The sequence below is a fragment of the Cyanistes caeruleus genome, chromosome 16, assembly GCF_971803275.1.
Source record: "Cyanistes caeruleus chromosome 16, bCyaCae1.hap1.1, whole genome shotgun sequence".
Taxonomy (NCBI): domain Eukaryota; kingdom Metazoa; phylum Chordata; class Aves; order Passeriformes; family Paridae; genus Cyanistes; species Cyanistes caeruleus.
The window spans coordinates 7,060,636-7,079,672 of record NC_141716.1 but is presented as its reverse complement, the minus strand read 5'-3'; the positions used below and the strand labels follow the sequence as shown (position 1 = coordinate 7,079,672).

Here is a 19,037-nt window from a genome sequence, read left to right as displayed (position 1 = left end):
ACATTTATATTTAACCAAGTGTGTTTCTGTCCTGCCATAGCCCCATTTCACAATCGCAGCTTGTCATACCTGGACACAGAAAACACAATAAACCAGCCACATTCTTTCAAAAAAATATTTATTACTCAATAAAGTGACCTGTTGTTGCTGCTGTTGCCAGATCAAGTTTGGAGAAACCCCAACACTCCAAGCACCCGACTCCTTCCAGCCAGAGACAGTGTGAGACACACAGGCCCTGGGATGGGACCTGGTGAGAGTTGCAGTGAGTGGGGTGGCTGAAGGAGAACTGGGGGCTCGACCACCCCGTTACAGAACAGCTGCTTGAACCCAGCAGGGAGGGAATGGCAGTGCCCAGCTCCCACGGGATGCTGGGACAGCAGGGTCCCCACTTGTGAGGAAGTGTGAGTTCCTTGAGCACTTCTGTAGGGCTCAGCTCTGCAGGCTCTGCAGCACAGCTCTGCTGTGCAGAACGAGCTTCCCAACCAGGGCTTTGCTTAAAAATCGCCGTTGGCTTAAAAAAATCCCAAGAATGGATTTTTTATTTTTTTCTGAGAAAACTAGAAAAAGACCCTAAATCCTCAGAGGTCACAGCTCTTCTCAGCCCTGTGGGTTCCTCTGTTCCTGCTCCTTCCCCAGCAGACCAGGGCAACCATCATGTCCACTGTCTGAATAGCTCCCACTTGTTTCTGCCACCCAAAATCAGTGTCACACACACCACCCGACCTCCCAGGGCCTGTGCCCATGCTGCCAGAGCCCTTCCTGGTGTCAGTGATTGTACACATCCACAGAATACCTGCTCTTGGCATCCCTCTCCACTCCTGCAGCCCCCTAGGAATGGGGAGCAGCCAGCTCCCTGCACACCAGATCCCCTTGGCAGCTTCCTTTTGCTACGGCCTTCTCCCTGCTCCTGCCCACTTCTCCTCAGATGGATGCTGCTCCAGCTGTGCCAACAAGGCTGGGCTGATGACCCAGAGCAGGAAAACTATTCCAAGAGAATAGGGGAGGAAAGCTTGATAAAAAAATAAGCTTTTTTTTCTTCCCTCCTCCAAACAAGGCAGAGTATTTCTGCCTTTCCCTTCTCCAGGCATCCTTCCTCCCCCCTCCTTCCCTCTGACCTGAACTTCCTCACTCCCAACACGAGCTGCTCTGAGTCTTGTTAGCCCGTGCCCCTCATGACACCACTCCTCGTCCCACAGCGCAGCCAGAGAAGAGGCAGTTCCCCCCAGAGTGGCACGGCCAGCGTCCCTCCAGGCAAGTCCCCCCTCTCACTTCTGCTCCGCCTCATCAGCCACTGCGGTCACCTCGATGGCGGCGGCAGCGTGCTCGTCCCCGGCAGCCTCGGTGGCACCGGACGGGACAGTCACGACCGTGCTCCCACTGGGAGCTATTTGTGTCACGTTCTGGATGGCTGTGCCAAGTCCTGGAAGCGTCAGGAGCTGGAAGGGGCTCATCACCTTCACCACCGTGCTGCCGTCCTGGACCGCAGCCGTGCTCAGCACCGTCAGGTTGGAAGCGTCCGGGTGGATCTCCACCGTGCCGGGGAAGGTGGAGCCGGCAGAGGCCAGCACCGTGTACCCCCCCAGCAGAGGGGAGGCCGGGGAGCTGGCGGCGGGGGGCTGAGCTGGGCTCTTCCCCAGCACCGAAGGAGGGAGAGCCGAGACCACTTTGCCGAGAGGGAGATTGGCAACCTGGGACACTGGCATGCCAGAGGTGACAGCGAGCTGTGCTGGCTGGGACAGGACTTGGGAGGTGATGGCAGCTGGTCCAGAGGTGGCCCTGGTCAGCCTGGGGCGTTTCAGAGGTGTGGGAACGGAGACGGGTGTGAGGGTCATCAAGACATTGTTGAGATGCTGCGCTTTGTGCTTCAGCTCCTTCGCTCGCTTGCGGTGCTCGTCACACTGCTGCTCCAGAGCTGGAGAGGGAAGAGGTTTGGCTCAGCCTGGATCCTGGACGAGCTTCCCAGAGGCCTATGCCAATGCCTGGTGTGGCTGGTTTAACAAACACCAGCTTTAACACAACCCCCACTTTCTCAGCCCAAAAGAAAAGGTGCTGGCAGCGATGCCCGGTGCCACACCGGTGTGTCCAGGACATACCTGCCAAATCCCGTGTGTACTGCTCCCTTGAGCGATCCATCTGGCACTTGTGGCTGGCCAGGACCTTCTTGACCAGATCCAGCATCCCAAAGTTCTGGACAACGTTGTTGAGTAAAACAGCATCTTAAAAACAAGACACAGAATCTTTGAGGAAGCAAAATTCCCTGCGCAAACTATTTGTGGCTTGGCAAAAGCCACCCAACAACAAACACGTCCAGCTGGGACAGCCAAAATCTGCAGGAGGATAATGAAAGAGGCTGGGGGAAAGAGGAGAAGGCAGAAGCCATGAGAAAGGGCAGGAGGTCACTGGCATGTAAACAGTTGTCTCCTGCCTAGTAGGGGTGATAAGAAATCTGCTGGCACAGTAGCTGCTTGCTGCATCATTATTCCAACGGCCTAAATTCCACATCAGTCCCCAAGCCAAGCATTTGTCCAGACCCAGAGCCAGCAGAGAGGAAGCCACAGGCATGGAGAATTGGAGAACTGAGGTCACCTGAATTATCCCCAAGTGCAGCCTCACCAATCAGCCAAAAATGAAATTTTTTTTATGAGCTATGTCCCTGTCATGCTATCCAGACATCCCTAAGGATAAAAAAGTCCACAAGCTCCTCTCCCAAGGTGACCGACCACCCATGTCCAGGTCCTTACCCCCGAGCTGCAGCGGGGGATCCTGTGCTCGCTGCTGCAAGCCTTTCATGGTCTCCACCAGCTCCTGGTGGAACTCATGGATCACTTCTTCCAGGAGACCACTGTCCTTCAGACCTTGCCAAAAAGCAAAGGTGTCATCTGGAGAAACAGGAAGCAAGGGGAGAACCTCAAAATCTTTGGCAGGGCTTAATGGTAATCTGCTAGGGGCTCCCTGTGGACACCTCTGCAGGAGGGCAGTCATGCCAGGCTGGGAGAGACCCCTGAGGTCACAGGGCTGGGGCAAAGCCCACCCAGAGCATGGACCCAACGGAGGATATGCTCTCCTGACCCTATCCCACACCAATAGGACATTTTGCTACAGCCAGTAGAGCCAAGGAGAATGATTTCACGACCCCTCTGATAAGAATTTTTTTGCCCTGGAGCTGCATCTGGCCCTGGCTTTGATATGTTGGTGCTTGGAAACAACTTCATCCCAAGGCTGTGCAGCCAGGGGATGAACACTGTGCTATTCCATAAGCAGCAAAGGAATAATCTCAGTGGAGGTTCATGCAAGGCTGCTCTGGTAGGAGGGTCCTTCTTGCTGCTTACCCTGCTGCTTCCCTCTTTCCCCACATCTCCACCCAGTGAGCCCTGCGGGATCTCAAGCCATACCTCCAATGCTGGTGGTCCAATCGCTGGCATCCTCGCATGTTTCTATGGTTATTGTAGCTGGGGATCCGTTCACTGCAACCAATAGCAAAAGAGAAGAGAAAAAAATTCCCAGGTCCTGATTTTTGCCTGTATTTTCACAGGCTGTTTCCAAGGGAAGCACTCCCTTGCTGCATTTCTGACTTCTCCTTTATACAGGATCACATCTGTTTGAATGCAGATCTCAATGCTGAACAGAGACGCCCCAGTGGTTGCTGTGCCAGCTGTACTTATTTTCCTACATTAGAGTGCAATCCCCAGGGATTGCTCCTGCAACCTTTGCAGCACAAGGACACATGCTTGAGAGCAGCATTTCCCTCCTGTTCTTTTCCCCCTGTAACCATACCAGCACTGCTCAGAGCAAAAGTCAAACAGATTTCGAGTCTAATTTTTTTGGCAGCCCTTTTTACCCAGCCACCGTTTGTCTTGAGGGCTTTTAAAGCTTCCAAGGGAAGAGCAGCCCTGCACTGCACAGGGATGCAGGGGGGGATCCCTCCTTCCCTCCAGCTCTGCCAAATCTCAGCAGTTTTGTTACCATAGAGCTGGGGAACAGGCGTCATTCATGCTGTGCGCAGGAGTAGGATGGATGGGAATCTGGCCAGAGCCCCACAGAGCTGTGCAGAGCCTTTGGAATGCTCAGTTGCAGCTATTAAACCCAGTCCCTCTGCTCCTTTACTCCGTGGCTTTCAGGGCTCTGGTTATTGCAGCACTGGCCAGCAGCTGGCAAACATCTTGCATTGGGGAGCTCATATTTAACGGGGGGGCTTGGAGTGGGCTGTGCTGTGCATCAGCATCAGCTTCCCCACTACAATACTAGGATGTGGTGGATGGGTGTTCTGCAGAGCCAACCAAGAGGCTTATCCTGTTCCAGAGATGCCACAGGAGACTGGGGTGTGGAGCACTTTGGGGGCTGTTCTTAATACTCAGGGGCAAAAGGAGTTAAATATAGAAGTATTTCAAAATCAGAACGCTTTTCAATGAAACAGTTGTTTGTAATTATAGGTCAAACTCGTAAAATCAGAGAATGGTTTGGGTTGGAAAGGACCTCAAAGCTCATTTCATTCCAACCCCCTGCCACGGGCAGGGACACCTTCCACTAGACCAGATTGCTCCAAGTGCTGTCCCACCTGGCCTTGGACACTTCCAGAGATGCGGCAGCCACAAGAACCTCAGTTATTTGTGTGCTTTGATGCGTCAAAGGCCCTGCTGAGGGTGAGGAATGCACGTACCATCGGCAGAGGCAGGAGTCAGAGGGATGTACTCTGTCGATGTCTGGCTGGTCAAGGACACCCTGGCTCCAGTCAGGTCAATTTTGGTGCTCCGGCAGGTGTTGGAACAGACCTTTGTGTGCTGGTAGAAATCCAGCTCTCCTGAGTCCATAATCTTCCTGAAAGACAGGCAGCAAGCACAAGGACAGGGACATCAGCAACAGCTAAGAGCTCTGAGATGCAGCTCCTGGTAGCCTTCACCCCAAATTTCTGAGTCCCAAAATGCCAGGAGAGAAGGCAGAGCCAACAGGAGCCCTTACTGGGACTGATTAACTCATTTCTTGAGGAGGGAAAGGGAAGAGAGAGCACCACCGAGGCACATCCCCTCCAAAGCTGCAGCTCCCAGCCAAAGGGTCAGCTGGAGTCTCAGTTCAGGGTGAGACCACAGGGAGCATCCTTCTTGCCTTTTTGACACAAAAGGAGACAGGACATAACCCTATTTATAAACTAAAATCAGGTCTCTCGTCTCAAAGGGAGTGACAACATGAACACGGGATCTTCCAATCCAAGAACATTATCTCCAAAACATTCCCAGGCCTTGCTGGCCAACACCCACCTAAGCTTCCGAAGATTTGCTCCCATGGGATGCTGGATTTGCCTTCAGACATTCCCCTGAAGTTTTTTTCCCCCTTCTCAAAGCCCTGCCTTGACAAAGCTTAAACCTATTATGCAAAATTTATGTGGAGCAAAAGCTGCTTAAAAGGAATTTGGGAGATGCCTGCATTGGAGCAGAAGAGTACAGGGAAAGGCAATGTCACCCTGTGAAAAGAGCACAAAACCACTGACAATTCCTGGGGAAAGAGGTGATTGTTTTTTATCCTGCCCAAAGGCAGAGAAAGACTTTAATTAAATCACAGTCTCAGTCTGGTGTTCAGGAGGACCATAGAGGAATTGAATTACTGCAGTTAATACTAGAGAAGAGAAATGCTTGCAATAAAGAAGCTTTTTTTTTTTTTTTTTTGCCAAGGACTTATTTAGAAGTGATGTCAAGCAGGAGCGTTGCAACCAGAGCATTGGTGATGACCAGACTGATTTCATTTGGTAGGTCATGCTGAGAATCCACAGACAGCATGGCCCACCCACAAACAGCCATTAAAATTTCCAGTGTCCCTACACCAGCTGGAAACTCAGTGTGGTTCAAGCCCTAAAAAGACTAGAGAAATATTTCTTGCCCCAAATTATTCCCTAGGCACAAGGACAGAACAAAGCCATTGGACCGACCACATTTGGGACCATGTCATTAAGACATTTAGTGGTTCATTTGCTCCCTCAGCAGCAAAACTGCCATTCCAAAGGTTCTGTTCCATAATCCCCCAGAAAGAAGTGTCCAGAGACACAAGGGAAGGGACTAACCGGAGCATGATCCCGTTCATCCGGATCGCCCGCTTCCAATCCTTCAAGGTCGACTTGCCTGCCAGGTGGACAAACTCCTTGGGGCTGATTAGGTGATCGTGAAACTGCAAAAGGCAGGGGTGCAACATCAGTGCCACAAGCCATAAACAAGCCAAGGGTGCCCTGTGAGCAGGGTTCAGCTGGAGCCTGGCGGCGTTTCCCGGTGCCCGGCAGTCTCCATGTGCCACTGAACACCACCAGAGCGGATGGCTGCCAGGCACTCCCTGCCCCAGAGAACACTGCCCAAGTTAGAAAAATTAAAGCCAAACATTGCTGTCACAGATGGCTAGTTAACAGCTGCTCCAAGCTAAGGGTGCAGGGAGTGCCCAGCTCAGGCAGGACAGCTGGGAAAACACCCATAGCTTGTGCAAAGTATCATTAACAGCACGGAGCTGTTCACACTCAAGTGAAAGCTGGGCTGCACTGCTAACATTTAGGTCCAGGGGCACCTTATGCCCCATAGGAGAGAAGGAAGAAGCCCATCTGGTCTTTGACCTCCTGCTCCCAAGCCCAACCATTGGTATCAGGGAACCTCTGGCCTCTCTGGCAGTGCACACCCACTGCTACTGCAAACCAGCTCCAGGGAGCTGGTGCACACTGTGCCAACTCTTCCCTTTCTTTTATTGCCCTACACACCCAGCTGTGCCTGAACCCACATGCTGACCTAACAGCAACCTGCAGGATCACACAATTATAGAATCACTAAGGATGGAGAACACCTCCAAGATCCTCGAGTCCAGCCATGGCCCAGGCAGTCCTCCTAAGAGCTGCCTTACAGCCCATCTCCAAGGACTTCGTAAATCCAGGCCTCCTCTTTTCCATGGCCATGTTGACCAACACAGAGCAGCTCACTGTTACTGCATGAGAAATTGCATCTTTGAACAAGGACAAGGGCTTCAGTGCAGAGAGGACAGATTTTAGGAGGCAGCAGCATCTGTCCTCTGCCTCATGGACAGAGAAGATCATCTCTGCTGGAAAGGCCAAGGACTATCCTTTGGGAGCCCAAGGAGACTCTCCCCCAGCAGGGTATTGTTTAGGCTGTGTACAAATGCCAGCAATGACTCACTCATGGCCTGTTCCTGAATTCATGCAAATTTTAACCACAAGTTACCCAGGACGCAGCAGCAACTCTTCCCTAGGTCCCCAGTCAATACATTCCTCAAACTATCAACTTTGTAACTAAGCAGACACTGCAAGTAGCCAAATTTCTCAAATTTACAATAACATATTAAATTGAGGCACCATCTCTCCAGCCAGAACTACACAATTTAGTCAGGACAAATATCAGGTATCCAGCACCAGGAAGATGTCATCCTTTCCTACCATGACATGGTTCTAATGCAAAGCAGCTGATGAAAGCTCATCACAACCAGCACAAGCCAGGTCACCTCACAATGTGGGCAAGGGGAAAGCACAAGTCTAGTGCTGGGCTCTCTGTTCTCACCTGCACACACTTCACATTGATCCCAGGGCACACAAACTTCCTCCAGATGAGGTTGGCTTTGCTGTCCCCGCAGGTGATGGGGTAGACAATCTCTGCCTCCAAACTCTCCTCATCTTCAGCCATCTTCACTTCTCACAGGGATCAGAGGAAGGGACAGATCAAAGAGAAACATGAGCCACAGCTCCTGAGTGCCACACATGTAATGATAGTTTTGAAACCCAGAAATAAAAACGAAATTAGATGATGCATGCTGGGGTGTGCTGGGGTTTGTAGCCACCGCTCACTCACACTTTGCTATGAAAACCTTCAAACACCCAAACTTCTCAGGCAAAACAGCACAGGCAGATTTATGCAAATCCAGCTGCAGCTGAGCATAGGGAATACGAGATGTCATCCATTCTTGATAAAAAAAGAATGATGTTATCTGGGTGGAGTCACTCTTGGTTTTAAAGTAAAACTGACTTTAAGTCAACTCCAGCCCAGCTGACCAGTCTTTGTTCCCTAAACTCACTTTTACTTGCAACCAAAGCCAGCAAGTTGCTGCAAAACTGACATCCCCGTGGCAAGCTGGAATTCTGGAGCCAGGCTGGACACAGGGACTCATCCCGGACCAGGAGAGGGCAGCAGCAGCCCAGCCAGCCACTGCCAGCTCCCTGCTGGTCCCCGAGCCTCCCTGGATGCTGGGAGAGCATCTCCAAGGCCCACAAGAGAACACCCCCAGAGCCCCAGCAGCTGTGCACAACAGTGCTTGGACTGTCCTATTTGACACCAGCACAGGGCTGCGGCACACTGGGGTGCTGGAGCTGGCACCAAGGGGCTATGGAAAGAGCTGACCTACCTAGAACCGCTTCCTTCAGGTCTGTGGAGGCTGTGAAGGCAGCAGCAGCTGCAGCAGCTGCATTTTCAGTCTCCAGAGTGTCTTCGTTGATGTCACCACTGGGAAGAGAGGCAGAGGCATTCTTAAGCCATGTGGCCATGTGCCACCCCCACCCCCGATGCCCTGTGGAGACAATGCCTCAGAAGTCCCTTGGATCACATTTTCCCACAAGAGCTAAGAGTCAGCTCTGGGTTTGGGAGGCTCAGCTCCATTTTTTCATGTGGAGATGAAGAACCCCACAGCAGGCAAGCCCCTGTCAGCAGCCTGGCCAGCTCTCTCTTGCCTCCCCTTTTATCCCAGCCCTGTGGATCTGCCTCCAGCCCAGCCTGTGCTGGAGAGCTGGCATGGAGAGATGCTGTCAGCACAGCCCCTTGCTCAGAAGTCATTGCCAGCCTTTGGGAGCTTTGCCTGAGATTTCCCCAGGAAAAACATGTGTGAAACATGCTGCTGCTGTCTGGGCAATGGACTGGCTGAATCCCCTGGTATGCAGGATGCTCCAGGGAGCAGGACCTCAAGGAGACACAGAGACACTATAATAGAGTTGGACAAACCCCAAGAGCAGATCTGTGAGCAGAGATAACATAACATGAGCTACAGACACTTGCAATATAATCTCTGAGCCTCTTAGAACTTGATATATCCATGATATTCATTAATAGCTGGCTATCCATTGTCCCCACACTGAGATCTCTGTCTTCTCTGGGTGCTTTGCCCACGGAGTCACACAGTGGGTCCTGCACAGCACCCTCTCCCTTGCTGTTCTCCCATCCCAGCTCTGCTACAGCAATACAGAGCCCTAGGCCCCTCCAAGGAGCTTCCCACACTCAGAGGGAACAGGCACTTCTGGCTGGGATGTGGGACATGCTCCTCACCCTCTCAGCTCTGCAGGTCAGGTCCCAGAGGGAGGGAGCCCACATTGGTGTCCTTATGGATCCCACCTGAATATCACAGCCAGTGCTCAGCAGGGACCATTCCTGATGGGTTTTCACAGAAACACAGAATAGTTTGGGCTGAAAGGGCCCTTAAACCTCATTTCATTCCAACCCCCTGCAATGAGCAGGGACACCTTCCACTATCCCAGGTTGCTCAAAGCCCCATCCAACCTGGCCTTGAACACTTCCAGGGATGGGGCAGCCACAGCTTCTCTGGGCAGCCTGTGCCAGGGCCTCACCACCCTCACAGGGAACAATTTCTTTGTAATATCTAATCTAAGTCTACCCTTCTTTTAAGATGTACATTTGGTGGTGTTACTGAAGCTAATTGCTGCAGAAAGCTTGACCTGCAGGGGCAGGGGGAAAAATACAATTAGCTTTTCACACACTTTGGCATATAAACTCCCTAGGAAGACTCCACAGAGAAAATAAACCTGAAACCTCCCTCAGTTTGGTACCATGGATGAATTAAGACAGTCCTAGTGACTCACTGGCAACCACATTTCTCACCCTCAATGCCACGGGGACAAGGAAATTCAAGAGCAACTGGTTTTTCCATTCTGGGCTCCTAACACACAGCTCCAGGGTGGAACTGCAGCTTCAAAGCATCCCTCCCCTCAGCAGCTGCAAGGCAGGTACCGGTGGGGAGCAGCACAGAGATAAGGAATGGTGTGGGCGGCAGCTCAGCCTCACCAGGTGAGTGGCTCGGAAATGTTGCTCCAGAGAGAGGGGAGACAACTCCTGCTGTGACAGAAAGGAGATGGACACAACTCTGCCTCTGCAGCCCACAGCCCTGGCAGAGCATGGGGAGGGATAACATGGAAGGACTCAAAAAGGTAAACTCTGAGTTAAGGCATTTGCACACAGGTGATTATTACACGAGTGGCAGTCTGACAGAAGAATTCGAACCTGGGGTTTTCATCAGTTTGCTACTGGGCTCCTGCATTTCTCCAGGTAAAAGGCCAGTAGTGGCACTTCAGCAGGGTGCTGGAGGAAGCAGCCCCTTCTGGCATGCAAAGCCCAGCACCCCACACCCCTGACCTGCCTCCAGATCAAGAATCTCTACTAACTTACCCAGAAGAAACCCCCCAGCAGAAAAGCCAGCACCTTTCAGAGCTTCCTCCAGGACTCCACCGCATTTGCACCGCTCCAAAAAATGACCAAAAGGCACAACCGGATGTGGAGGAATAACCCAGACCACACCTTAAACCTCCAGAAGAAAACAAACAAACCAACTCCCAGCTTGTATGAAAAATTCAGGCAACTGAAGTCTGTGTCTGCTTGTGGACATGTGAGGGAGAGAAAACCACAAAAAAAGGCGAGTGTCTCCACGCTGCTTCTCCCATCCCATTCCAGTGAAACAGACTGAGGCAGATGCAAGGGAAAACACAAACACCTTCCAAGTCCCAGCAGTGCAGCCCCCCAGCTGGTCCTGCCTTTGCCAGTTGCCATGACGAAGGCAGAGGAGAATGGTTCTCATCTTCCTCCCCAAGAGGATTCATAAACCAGATGGGAGGAAGAGAAGAAAGCACGTGCAGATAACTCAGCGGGCTGGCGTCTCCTTTCTTTTCTGCTCCTGCCTTGCCTGGAAATTTGAGAGAGAAAAGTCTCCCCCAGAATCCTGTGCTGATTAGAAATACAAGCATTTCATCCGAGCACCAAGCTCAGCCTCCTCTCACAGACAAAAGAGAAAAGCTTCTTTCTCATTATTATTTTCCCATTTCCCTCAGCCTTTTCCTTAAGAGCACATGAACTAATTAAGCACTTAACAATTGGTTGTATAGAGGGTTTTTTTAATAGCAAACCCATACCCAGATGAGCACTAGAAAAAAAGGCACCAACCCCCAAGCTGAGTTTGGTTTAAGTGTCACACAAGGGAAACTGAAAGCTCCCCATGTGCTTGGTGACCGAGTCAACACCAAGGGATCCCAGCCTGTGCCTGCAGCTGCTCTCCTGACACCAGCTGGGGCTGCAGAGGGAAACCACAGGGAAAGGGAGGAGCCAGAGCCACACTTCCCCAGAAGGAGCAGAGCCTGGAGAGGACAACTGTCCAAGGCCACAGAGAGACCATGGGTAGCTCATGCTGCCACCCACCACCAGCCCCACTGCCCTGCTCAGTGAAGGGAGTCAGGCAGGTTTTACTTTGTAACCCCAAAATTCACATCCTTTCCATCAACTCACTACCATCCCCAAGAATGATGGAGGAGTAAAGACCTGTCCAGAGGCTCTTCTGCAGAGAGATGCATGGAAAACTCCCAGGGAATCTCTTTGTACATGCCAAGACATGTCTGCTCATAGCTGCAACTAAATGAAAGCATTCCTCTCTGTGCTGTGTAGAGCCGTCCTGCTCCTGACCATTCAGGGGACACTGGCAGGGTGAGAAAAGGTTTCCAAAGAAAAACAGGAAGGGAACTAAAAGTGAAAGGAAACCAACTGATTGAGCCAGCCTCTGCCATGATCGATTTTCTCAGACAACACCACAATGCTGCACATGGGTCTGTAGAGGCTCAGAGCCACATGACAGCCAGGAACCATTCTGAACATCCCAAGTGTCATATCTGGCTGCTTCTCCACCGAGGAAGACAAGCGATTCTCCATGGGACAGAAAACAAGAGGAGTAGAGCCCTTCTGGTTCTACCCATGGGTAGAGCCCATGACTGCTTTTCTGGGAATTGAAAAGGTCTTGGAAACACTCACAGACCCAGGGTGTGGAGGCAGAGAGGGCAGATCCTGCCCATCCCAGCACCAACAGCTCTTACCTCTTCCTGTCCCTGCCCATCCTTTACCAAAAATTCATCTATTAATGGGCTTTATCTCCGCTGGAGCAGCACAAGGGGAGGCACCGGACTGGAACAAAAGCTGTCACTTTCTGCCGTGCCCAAAGCCCCAGGGCACTGACACAAAGACACTTTGAGAAAAGAAGACAAACATCTTGTGGAGAGCAATAAACAGCCATTCAACACCTACTTATTTCAGACAAACCTGCCTGGATGCAGCTCCAGGTGTGAACTAAGATTTTCTGCCCAGTGAAATAGCAAAGCACAGAACTGTCTCTGGGCTCTGTCCCAACCAAAAAACGATAGAGAAATAAAGCAAATAGTCCATTTCTGTGTGGGCCTCCAAGGTACCAGCCAGGCTCTTTGGCCATGGCAAACCTGCCACTGAACAGACCAGACCTGAACAAGCAGCAACCCTGAATGTGAAATGCCAACAAAAAAGGTAGAAAATGGCAGAAGAACAGCACTGGAACAATCAGACCTTCACTGTTTTTTCTGAGCAGTGCCTCTCCATTCAGGGCAACATTGTTTCAAGGACACCTCTCTCATCTCATTCCTACTGCTGGCAGTGGAGCTTCCTGCAGAGCTCAGCCAACCCCAAACCTCCCCAATCTTCAGGGAAGGGGAGCTCAGCTGCACCACTCTCAACCTGGTGTGGACAGACTTGTCTCTTGGAGTCCAGAGCTTAGCAAAGCCACCATGAAATAAATAGTAGAAAAACACTTATTTAGCTACTGGTGTCCTGTTCCAATTGGATTTGTGTCCAGTCCAACATCCAAACCCACTCAGAAAAAGGTATATGGGGTTGGTCTTTTTTCCCCTTCTCAAAAGAGGGAAAGAGTGGAGCTTGTTCTACACAGAGCTGCAGAGCCCTGGGTATGGGAAGCCTTAGCAAGGAACTGGACACTCCCTGGCCACCACTGTGCTCACTCACATACCACAGTGAGCAGGGAGGCAGAAGGAAGCACTGGGGGATCAGATCCTGACCTACAACCACACGTGGGAGGTTTCCAGCACATCCCCTCAGCGTGCACCAACCCCATCTCTTACCCATGCTGGGACAGGTTGGTGGTGACCAGCACTGTCTTCACCTCCTCCATGCCACCACCGTCCACCGCGCCGTCCGGCGTGGTCACCACCACCACCTCCTCCATGTGGACACTGACGTCCGGCGTCGCCATCGTGGCAGGAGCGGGGCAGCCGTCAGTCACCAGCTGCCTGCGAAGAAAAATGGGGGGGAAGCCCAGAGTCAAAAGGTCTCCCTGCTGAACTCGGTCTTGGAAGGATCCTGGGCGTGGTGGGAGCAAGGAGAGAAGGGACTGCAGGGACCTCGTGCTCCTAAGGAGAAGAGGATGAGCAAATCCCCAAGAGCTCCATCCCAGGAGGAAGGGTGAGGGGAAGCCCAACCCAACACATGCTCTGCAGGCTGGGTGAGAATGATGGGCATGGGTGGGACTGAGAGGTGAAGGGCAGAGTGTGAAAGAGGTCCAAAAAAAAATGTTCCTGACATCCACCATAAACTCTATGAAGATACTCAGTTTGAAGGTGCGTTTCCAAATGTATTTCAAACTATCTCACGATTTCACACTGTTGGAGGAGCTTGTCACTGTCTCCTCCACAGTAAAACAGGGATTCTTCCCTCCTCCAAAGTCACACACAAAAAAAATCAAATTAAAAAAGTACATCAAGCCTGCAGAAACAGTGACATCTGGAAACTATTTCAAAGTGTGCATTTCTAATAAATCAGCAATAGATGTAACACAGCACTCCCTCTCCAGCTCTCTTGGAGCCTCTTTAGGAGCAGAAAGGGACTCTCAGGTCTCCTCAGAGCCTTCTTTTCTCCAGATCTCTCAGCCTGTCTCCAGAGCAGAAGTGCTCCAGCCCTCAGAGCATCTCCATGACCGCCTTTGGACTTGTTCCAGCAGCTCCACATCCTTCCGATGCTGGGGGCCCCAGAGCTGGAAGCAGCACTGCAGGTGGGGTCTCAGCTGAGGAGAGCAGAGGTGCAGAATCCCCTCCCTTGCCCTGCTGCCCACAGTGCTGGGGATCGGCCCATGCCCAGGTTTGGAGAAGTCAGTGCCTACAAAGCACCTCCTACAGTACCTACAGCACTGGTGCCATGCACACAGAGACAGGTAAGGGAATGTCTCGTCCAGGTCTGGCTGCTCCAGGCTCAGACCCCCATGGAGTACTCCAAGCAGTGGCACAGAGAACAGCAGAGATGCCACATGGCTCCCACCTCTTCCCCAGGCCACAGCTGGAGCAGAGCAGTGACCCAGCATTTCCATCACAACCAAGTTCATGCCCTGCAGAAACACCTGCCTGCCCCACAGGGACACCATGAGGTGCTCTTTACCTCCACAGAGCCCACAGGGTTTATCCAAGGTGGAGTGACCCCTCTGCGCCAGCCCAGCACAGAGCCACCAGCAGAAGCACTTCAGTTTTCACAGCAGCACAGATCCTCAGTTGCCTCCAACTCAACCACTCCAATTTTTGTTGTCACTCTATCCAAACCCTTATCCTTCATTTTGGGGTAAAACCCCTCCCACAGTATTAGAATCACTCACAACACCCGTGAGCTGGGACCTGGTTTGAAGAGTCTCCAGACATCCTGCCCAGCATCACAGGATTGAACTCCACGTGTGCTGCTCAGATGCCTCTGGGCAGGAACCAGCACTGAATGGAGAAAAAGCGGGCTGAGAACATAAGTAATCTAAAAAGTGGCTAAAAACACACCAGCAGTGGGGCTGTGGATGAGGACAGGGGGCATCCCAGCTCTACCAGGACTCAGGGTGTCCATGCACAGCCCTCCTGGTGCACTTTGCAGGCTGCTAAGAGCGTGTCAAGGGCTGTGGGAAGGATTTGGAGTGAAGTGAGGAAAAAAATATTAAAGGAAAAAAAAAAAAAAGCATAGCACAATTGGGAGAGGAGAGAGATTTTTGGGGTGCAGCATCAGGAGGGCAGAGAGCAGGGAGATTACACTGTGGGCAGCCAGCAAGGCTGAGCACAGAGAGGGATGCAGTGTGGATGCAGAGGTACTCAGAGAGAGAGGGGATGCATGGGGAGGTGGCTTCAGGGGGGTTAAATAGAGGTGCAGAGGGTGGGGGGGTCATGGGGGTGCAAGAGGGTGCACAGAGGCACATGGAGAGAGATGGAGAGCAGCACGGTTGGGGGGCTACACATGCTGGGGGCTGCTTGGGTGGGGGCTGCCCGGAAGAGCGGCAGGAAAGCTGCAAGACGATGGAGAGCGGCCTCAAGGAGGGGGAAGAAGACAGAGTGCATCACAGGGGGACACAGAGAGGGTGCCCGGGGGGCTGCGGCTGCACGGCAGGCGCGGGGGGGCGGTTTGCAGAGTGGGGTGACCGGGGTTGGAGGGCGCTGCACGTGGAGGCTGCCCGGGGAGGGTCTCCCGGGGGTCCCCCGGCGCCGAGGCGGGCGGGGGGCGGCGGGCGAGCAGGGGGTGCCCCGAGTGTCGTGGTGGTGTCCCCCCCTCAGCCCCCGCTGCGGGGCGGCGCGAGGGAGGGGGGGCTGCGAGGGGGCGAGAGGGCCGCGTGGGCGCGCTCCCGCTGGCAGGGAGGAGGAGGAGGAGGAGGAGGAGGAAGAGGAGGAGGAGGAGGCGGGGGGGGCCGCGGGGCGGGCGGGCGGCCGGGCGCTGCCGCCGCCGCCGTAACGTCCTGACGCTCCGCAGGGACCCGGGCGGCGCGTGCGGCGGAGGCCCCGCGGCGGGCGAGGCCGCGCCCGGCGCTTACCTCGGGCCGGGGTCCCGCGGGCCCCGCTCGGGCTGCGGCGGCGGAGCGCTGGGGCCGGGCGGCGGTGGGCGCGGGCAGGGCGGCAGCGGGGCCGGGGGGAGCGGGGCTCCGCCGCGCGGCTCTCGGGCCCCGCGCAGGCGCAAGGCCCGCGCCGGCTACCGAGACTTATTTGGCGCGGGCGCCGCGGCCCGCGCTCCCCGTGAAATAGGGACCGGGCGGGCGCTCTGCGCCTGCGCCGCCGCCGGGCGGGGGTGGGAGGGGGCGCGGCGCGCGCCGCCCGGGGGTCCCCGCGCGCGGGGTCCTGCGGGGGAATCCCCCCGTGTCCCCCCCGTGTCCTCTGTACCCCCGGTACCCCCCCCCCCGTGCCTCCCGTGTGTCCCTTTATCCCTCCATGTCCTCCCGGTTCCTGCTGCCCGCCGTGTCCCCTGTGTGTCTCCCCTCTGCCCCGCACGCCCCCCCCTCCCCAATGTCTCCTTCCTGCCCCCGCAGCCTGTGCCCTGCCTCTCCCTTTGGCGTCCTGCATGCCCCCGTGTCCCCTGCGTGCCCCCCCAGCGTTCTGCATGCTCCCCGTGTCCCCTGTACGTCCCCCGCCCCGGGCTGTGAGCCCCATGCGTGCCTGCTGTGTGCTCCCCATGTCCCCTGCCTGTCCCCATCTGGGGTCCTGCATGACACCCTTTCTTCTGCATGTCTCTTTCCCGGGTCTTGCATGCTCCCGTGTCCCTTGCATGTCCTTATTCCAGGTCCTGCATGCATTCCATGTCCTCTCTGTGTGTGCCCTGTGCCCTGCATGTCCCCTGTGTCCCCCTCCTCAGTCCTCTGTGCCCCCCCATGTCCTCTGTGTATCCTTTTCATGGGCTCTGCATCCGCCCTGTGCTCCCTGCATGTTCCCTCTGGGCTATGTGTCCCACTCCATGTCTCCTGTGTGTGTCCCCCAAAAGCCCTGTGTCCCTTTGTGGCTTTCCAGGGCTCTGTGAAAGCCCTCAGCTGTTCATGGCTGAACACTTCCTTGAACACCTCCAGGAATGGGGCAGCCATAGCTTCTCTGGGCACCCTGTGCCAGGGCCTCACCATCCTCAAAGGGAAGAATTCCTTCCCAATATCCCATCTAAACCTGCCCTCTGGCAGTGGGAAGCCGTTCCCCTTGCTGTGTCACTCCATACCCTTGTCCAAAGTCTCTCTCCATCTCTCTTGGAGCCCCTTTAGGCACTGGAGGGGGCTCTAAGGTCTCCCCAGGGCCATTTCCAGCATTCAAAAAGTGCCCTTGACCAGTTTGATTCAGGCTCTGTTTTCCTGATCGAGCTGCTGGTCCTTATCAGCACTAAGTCTTTAGCTGTGACTCTGCTCTCTGTTTCCCCAGCCACCACGAACTGTCACAGGTTTTGGTTAATTTTTGCCGTTTCTGTGCCTGTGAGGCCCAGAGTTTGGGAGGCACTCAAAAATTTCTCAGAGAGGACTTTTTGCATAATTTTACCACATTGCACTTCTTCTGTGAGTAGGTGGTTAACACGTTCTGGGAAGCGATGAGCGAGGCCAGAGGCCCCCAAAAGTCGTGAATCCCTTTTGGAAATGCTCGCTATGTTTCCATTCTGTCAGCTTTTCACAGCTACTGGGTGGGTGGCTTTTCCTGACATGTGTTCAGGTGACGTTTGGTCTGTTTAGTATTTTTTACACAAATTTCTAATGATGCTGTCTGATACATTTGTGGTGGTTTATTTAATGCTTTTCTTTCCCCCCGAGGTTCTTCCTTTTTTTCTTTTTTGTCCCCATGCAAACCAACCTTGCCTGATAACCAGCTGCCACCTCTATTTCCCTCATGTTCCTCACCAGTCTACCCAAGCTAATACCATTAAAGTGATATTCCACAAGGAACTGTATTTCTTTTCCTTCTCCAAGATAACCAGAGGTAACCAGCAAGGTTAAATCACCCGCTGGAAATGGTGTCTCCTTTTTCCATGGAAGTATGGCTGTCTCTGCCAGTGCCACTGCTGGTGTTTTCTCTGGCAGCTGCATCCTCGGGACCCCAGTGGGGTTGGACAGGACAGATAAAAGGTCCCTTTTTCCGCTAAAACCATCTTCCTACAGTGCCCAAGAGCAGCAGCCATATCAAGTTGGTATGAAGGCAGCAAACCCTCAGTAATGCTGCCTTACTCCGGTTTTCCCAGCAATCAGTGGCCTCTTGGACAGCAAAACCTGGCTTTTGCTGTCAGATCTCAGGATGGTCTCTGGGATCCTCCTAGCACAGAGAGTGGGATGATTACACCTCCTGGCACCTAATCTGCTCCCTGCTCTACCCCTTTATCAGTGGGCAGACTCACTCCAGCCATGGTGCCAGCAAGGCTGCTGAAAGAGGATGAGCTGTTGTTTTTCAAACCAAATCACTCTGCAAAATTTCTGCATTTTGCCTGCCCAGGTGAGCCTTTGCTTTTACCTTGGCAGAGCCTCTAACCCCTTCCTTTACTCAGGCACAGCTCAAGCACTTTGTAGGGATTCCTTCAAGAGTGATGTAGGTATTTTGCTTTCTTGACTTGGTTTTGATTTTTTGCACAAGGGAACTCTTGACGTGGCATGGAGTGACAGGACAAGGGGCACTGGCAGAGGGCAGGGTTAGATTGGATATTGGGAAGAAATTCTTCCTGGTGAGATTGGGGAGGTGCTGGCACAGGTTGCCCAGAGAAGCTGTGGTTGCCCCATCCCTGGAGGTGTTCAAGGCCAGGCTGGAGAGGGCTTGGAGCAGCCTGAGATAGTGGAAGGTGTCCCTGCCCATGGGAAGGTGTTGGAACCAAACCATTCCTTGATTCTATGATTTTGTGAGCTCTAGAGTGTGGTACAAGCCTTCAGTATTGTGTCTTCAGCACGCAGGGCTGCTCAGTGGTGGGAGCCTCTCCACAATTCCTTCTGCTCCTCCCACCCCATCCTTCCCCAACAGATCCCATGCCTCCATGTTTTCTCCTTCAGATCACAAGAGGATGAAGTGTCTTGAATTAACTAGTTATGAGGTGACCATGCTTGGTTTCATCAATATGTCTCAAATTGTGTGGCACCAAGAACTGTGCCTGTTTTCCTAAGACAAATGCAGAGGTTTACTTAACTACATCCATGTTTTAGAAGACCCTGGGTTAGTAGACTGTACCAAATCTCAGAGGAAGAGTGAGCAATGCTGCATTAGCAGT

The 19,037-nt window shown here is 53.3% G+C and overlaps 1 protein-coding gene across 5 annotated transcripts; it reads right to left on the bottom strand.

Annotated features, from left to right (window-relative positions):
- Positions 1-101: 101 nt before the first annotated feature.
- On the bottom strand, positions 102-15,997 carry GMEB2 (glucocorticoid modulatory element binding protein 2). Of its 5 annotated transcripts, none has more exons than XM_086853339.1 (10): positions 15,868-15,997; positions 13,169-13,336; positions 8,371-8,468; positions 7,533-7,660; positions 6,050-6,153; positions 4,658-4,815; positions 3,393-3,464; positions 2,742-2,879; positions 2,094-2,216; positions 102-1,912 (listed from the first exon to the last, which is right to left on the bottom strand). In XM_086853339.1, the coding sequence occupies exons 2-10, from the start codon at positions 13,297-13,299 to the stop codon at positions 1,266-1,268; spliced, it is 1,599 nt and encodes a 532-aa protein (XP_086709465.1). In that variant the 5' UTR covers positions 13,300-13,336; positions 15,868-15,997; the 3' UTR covers positions 102-1,265. The 5 variants fall into 5 exon arrangements, with proteins under 5 accessions (XP_086709465.1, XP_086709464.1, XP_023795490.1 ...); XM_086853338.1 differs by having other exon boundaries at positions 7,533-7,663; positions 15,868-15,970; XM_023939722.2 differs by lacking the exon at positions 15,868-15,997 and adding an exon at positions 14,855-15,821.
- Positions 15,998-19,037: the final 3,040 nt, after the last annotated feature.

Coding starts and splice junctions, on each gene's coding strand:
- GMEB2 (XM_086853338.1), bottom strand. CDS start 13,299: ATGGCGACGCCGGACGTCAGTGTCCACATGGAGGAGGTGGTGGTGGTG. Junction 6,154..7,532: donor TCAATGTGAAGTGTGTGCAG/GTGAGAACAGAG, acceptor TGCCTTTTGCAG/TTTCACGATCACCTAATCAG. Junction 2,217..2,741: donor TCCCCCGCTGCAGCTCGGGG/GTAAGGACCTGG, acceptor CTTGTTTTTAAG/ATGCTGTTTTACTCAACAAC.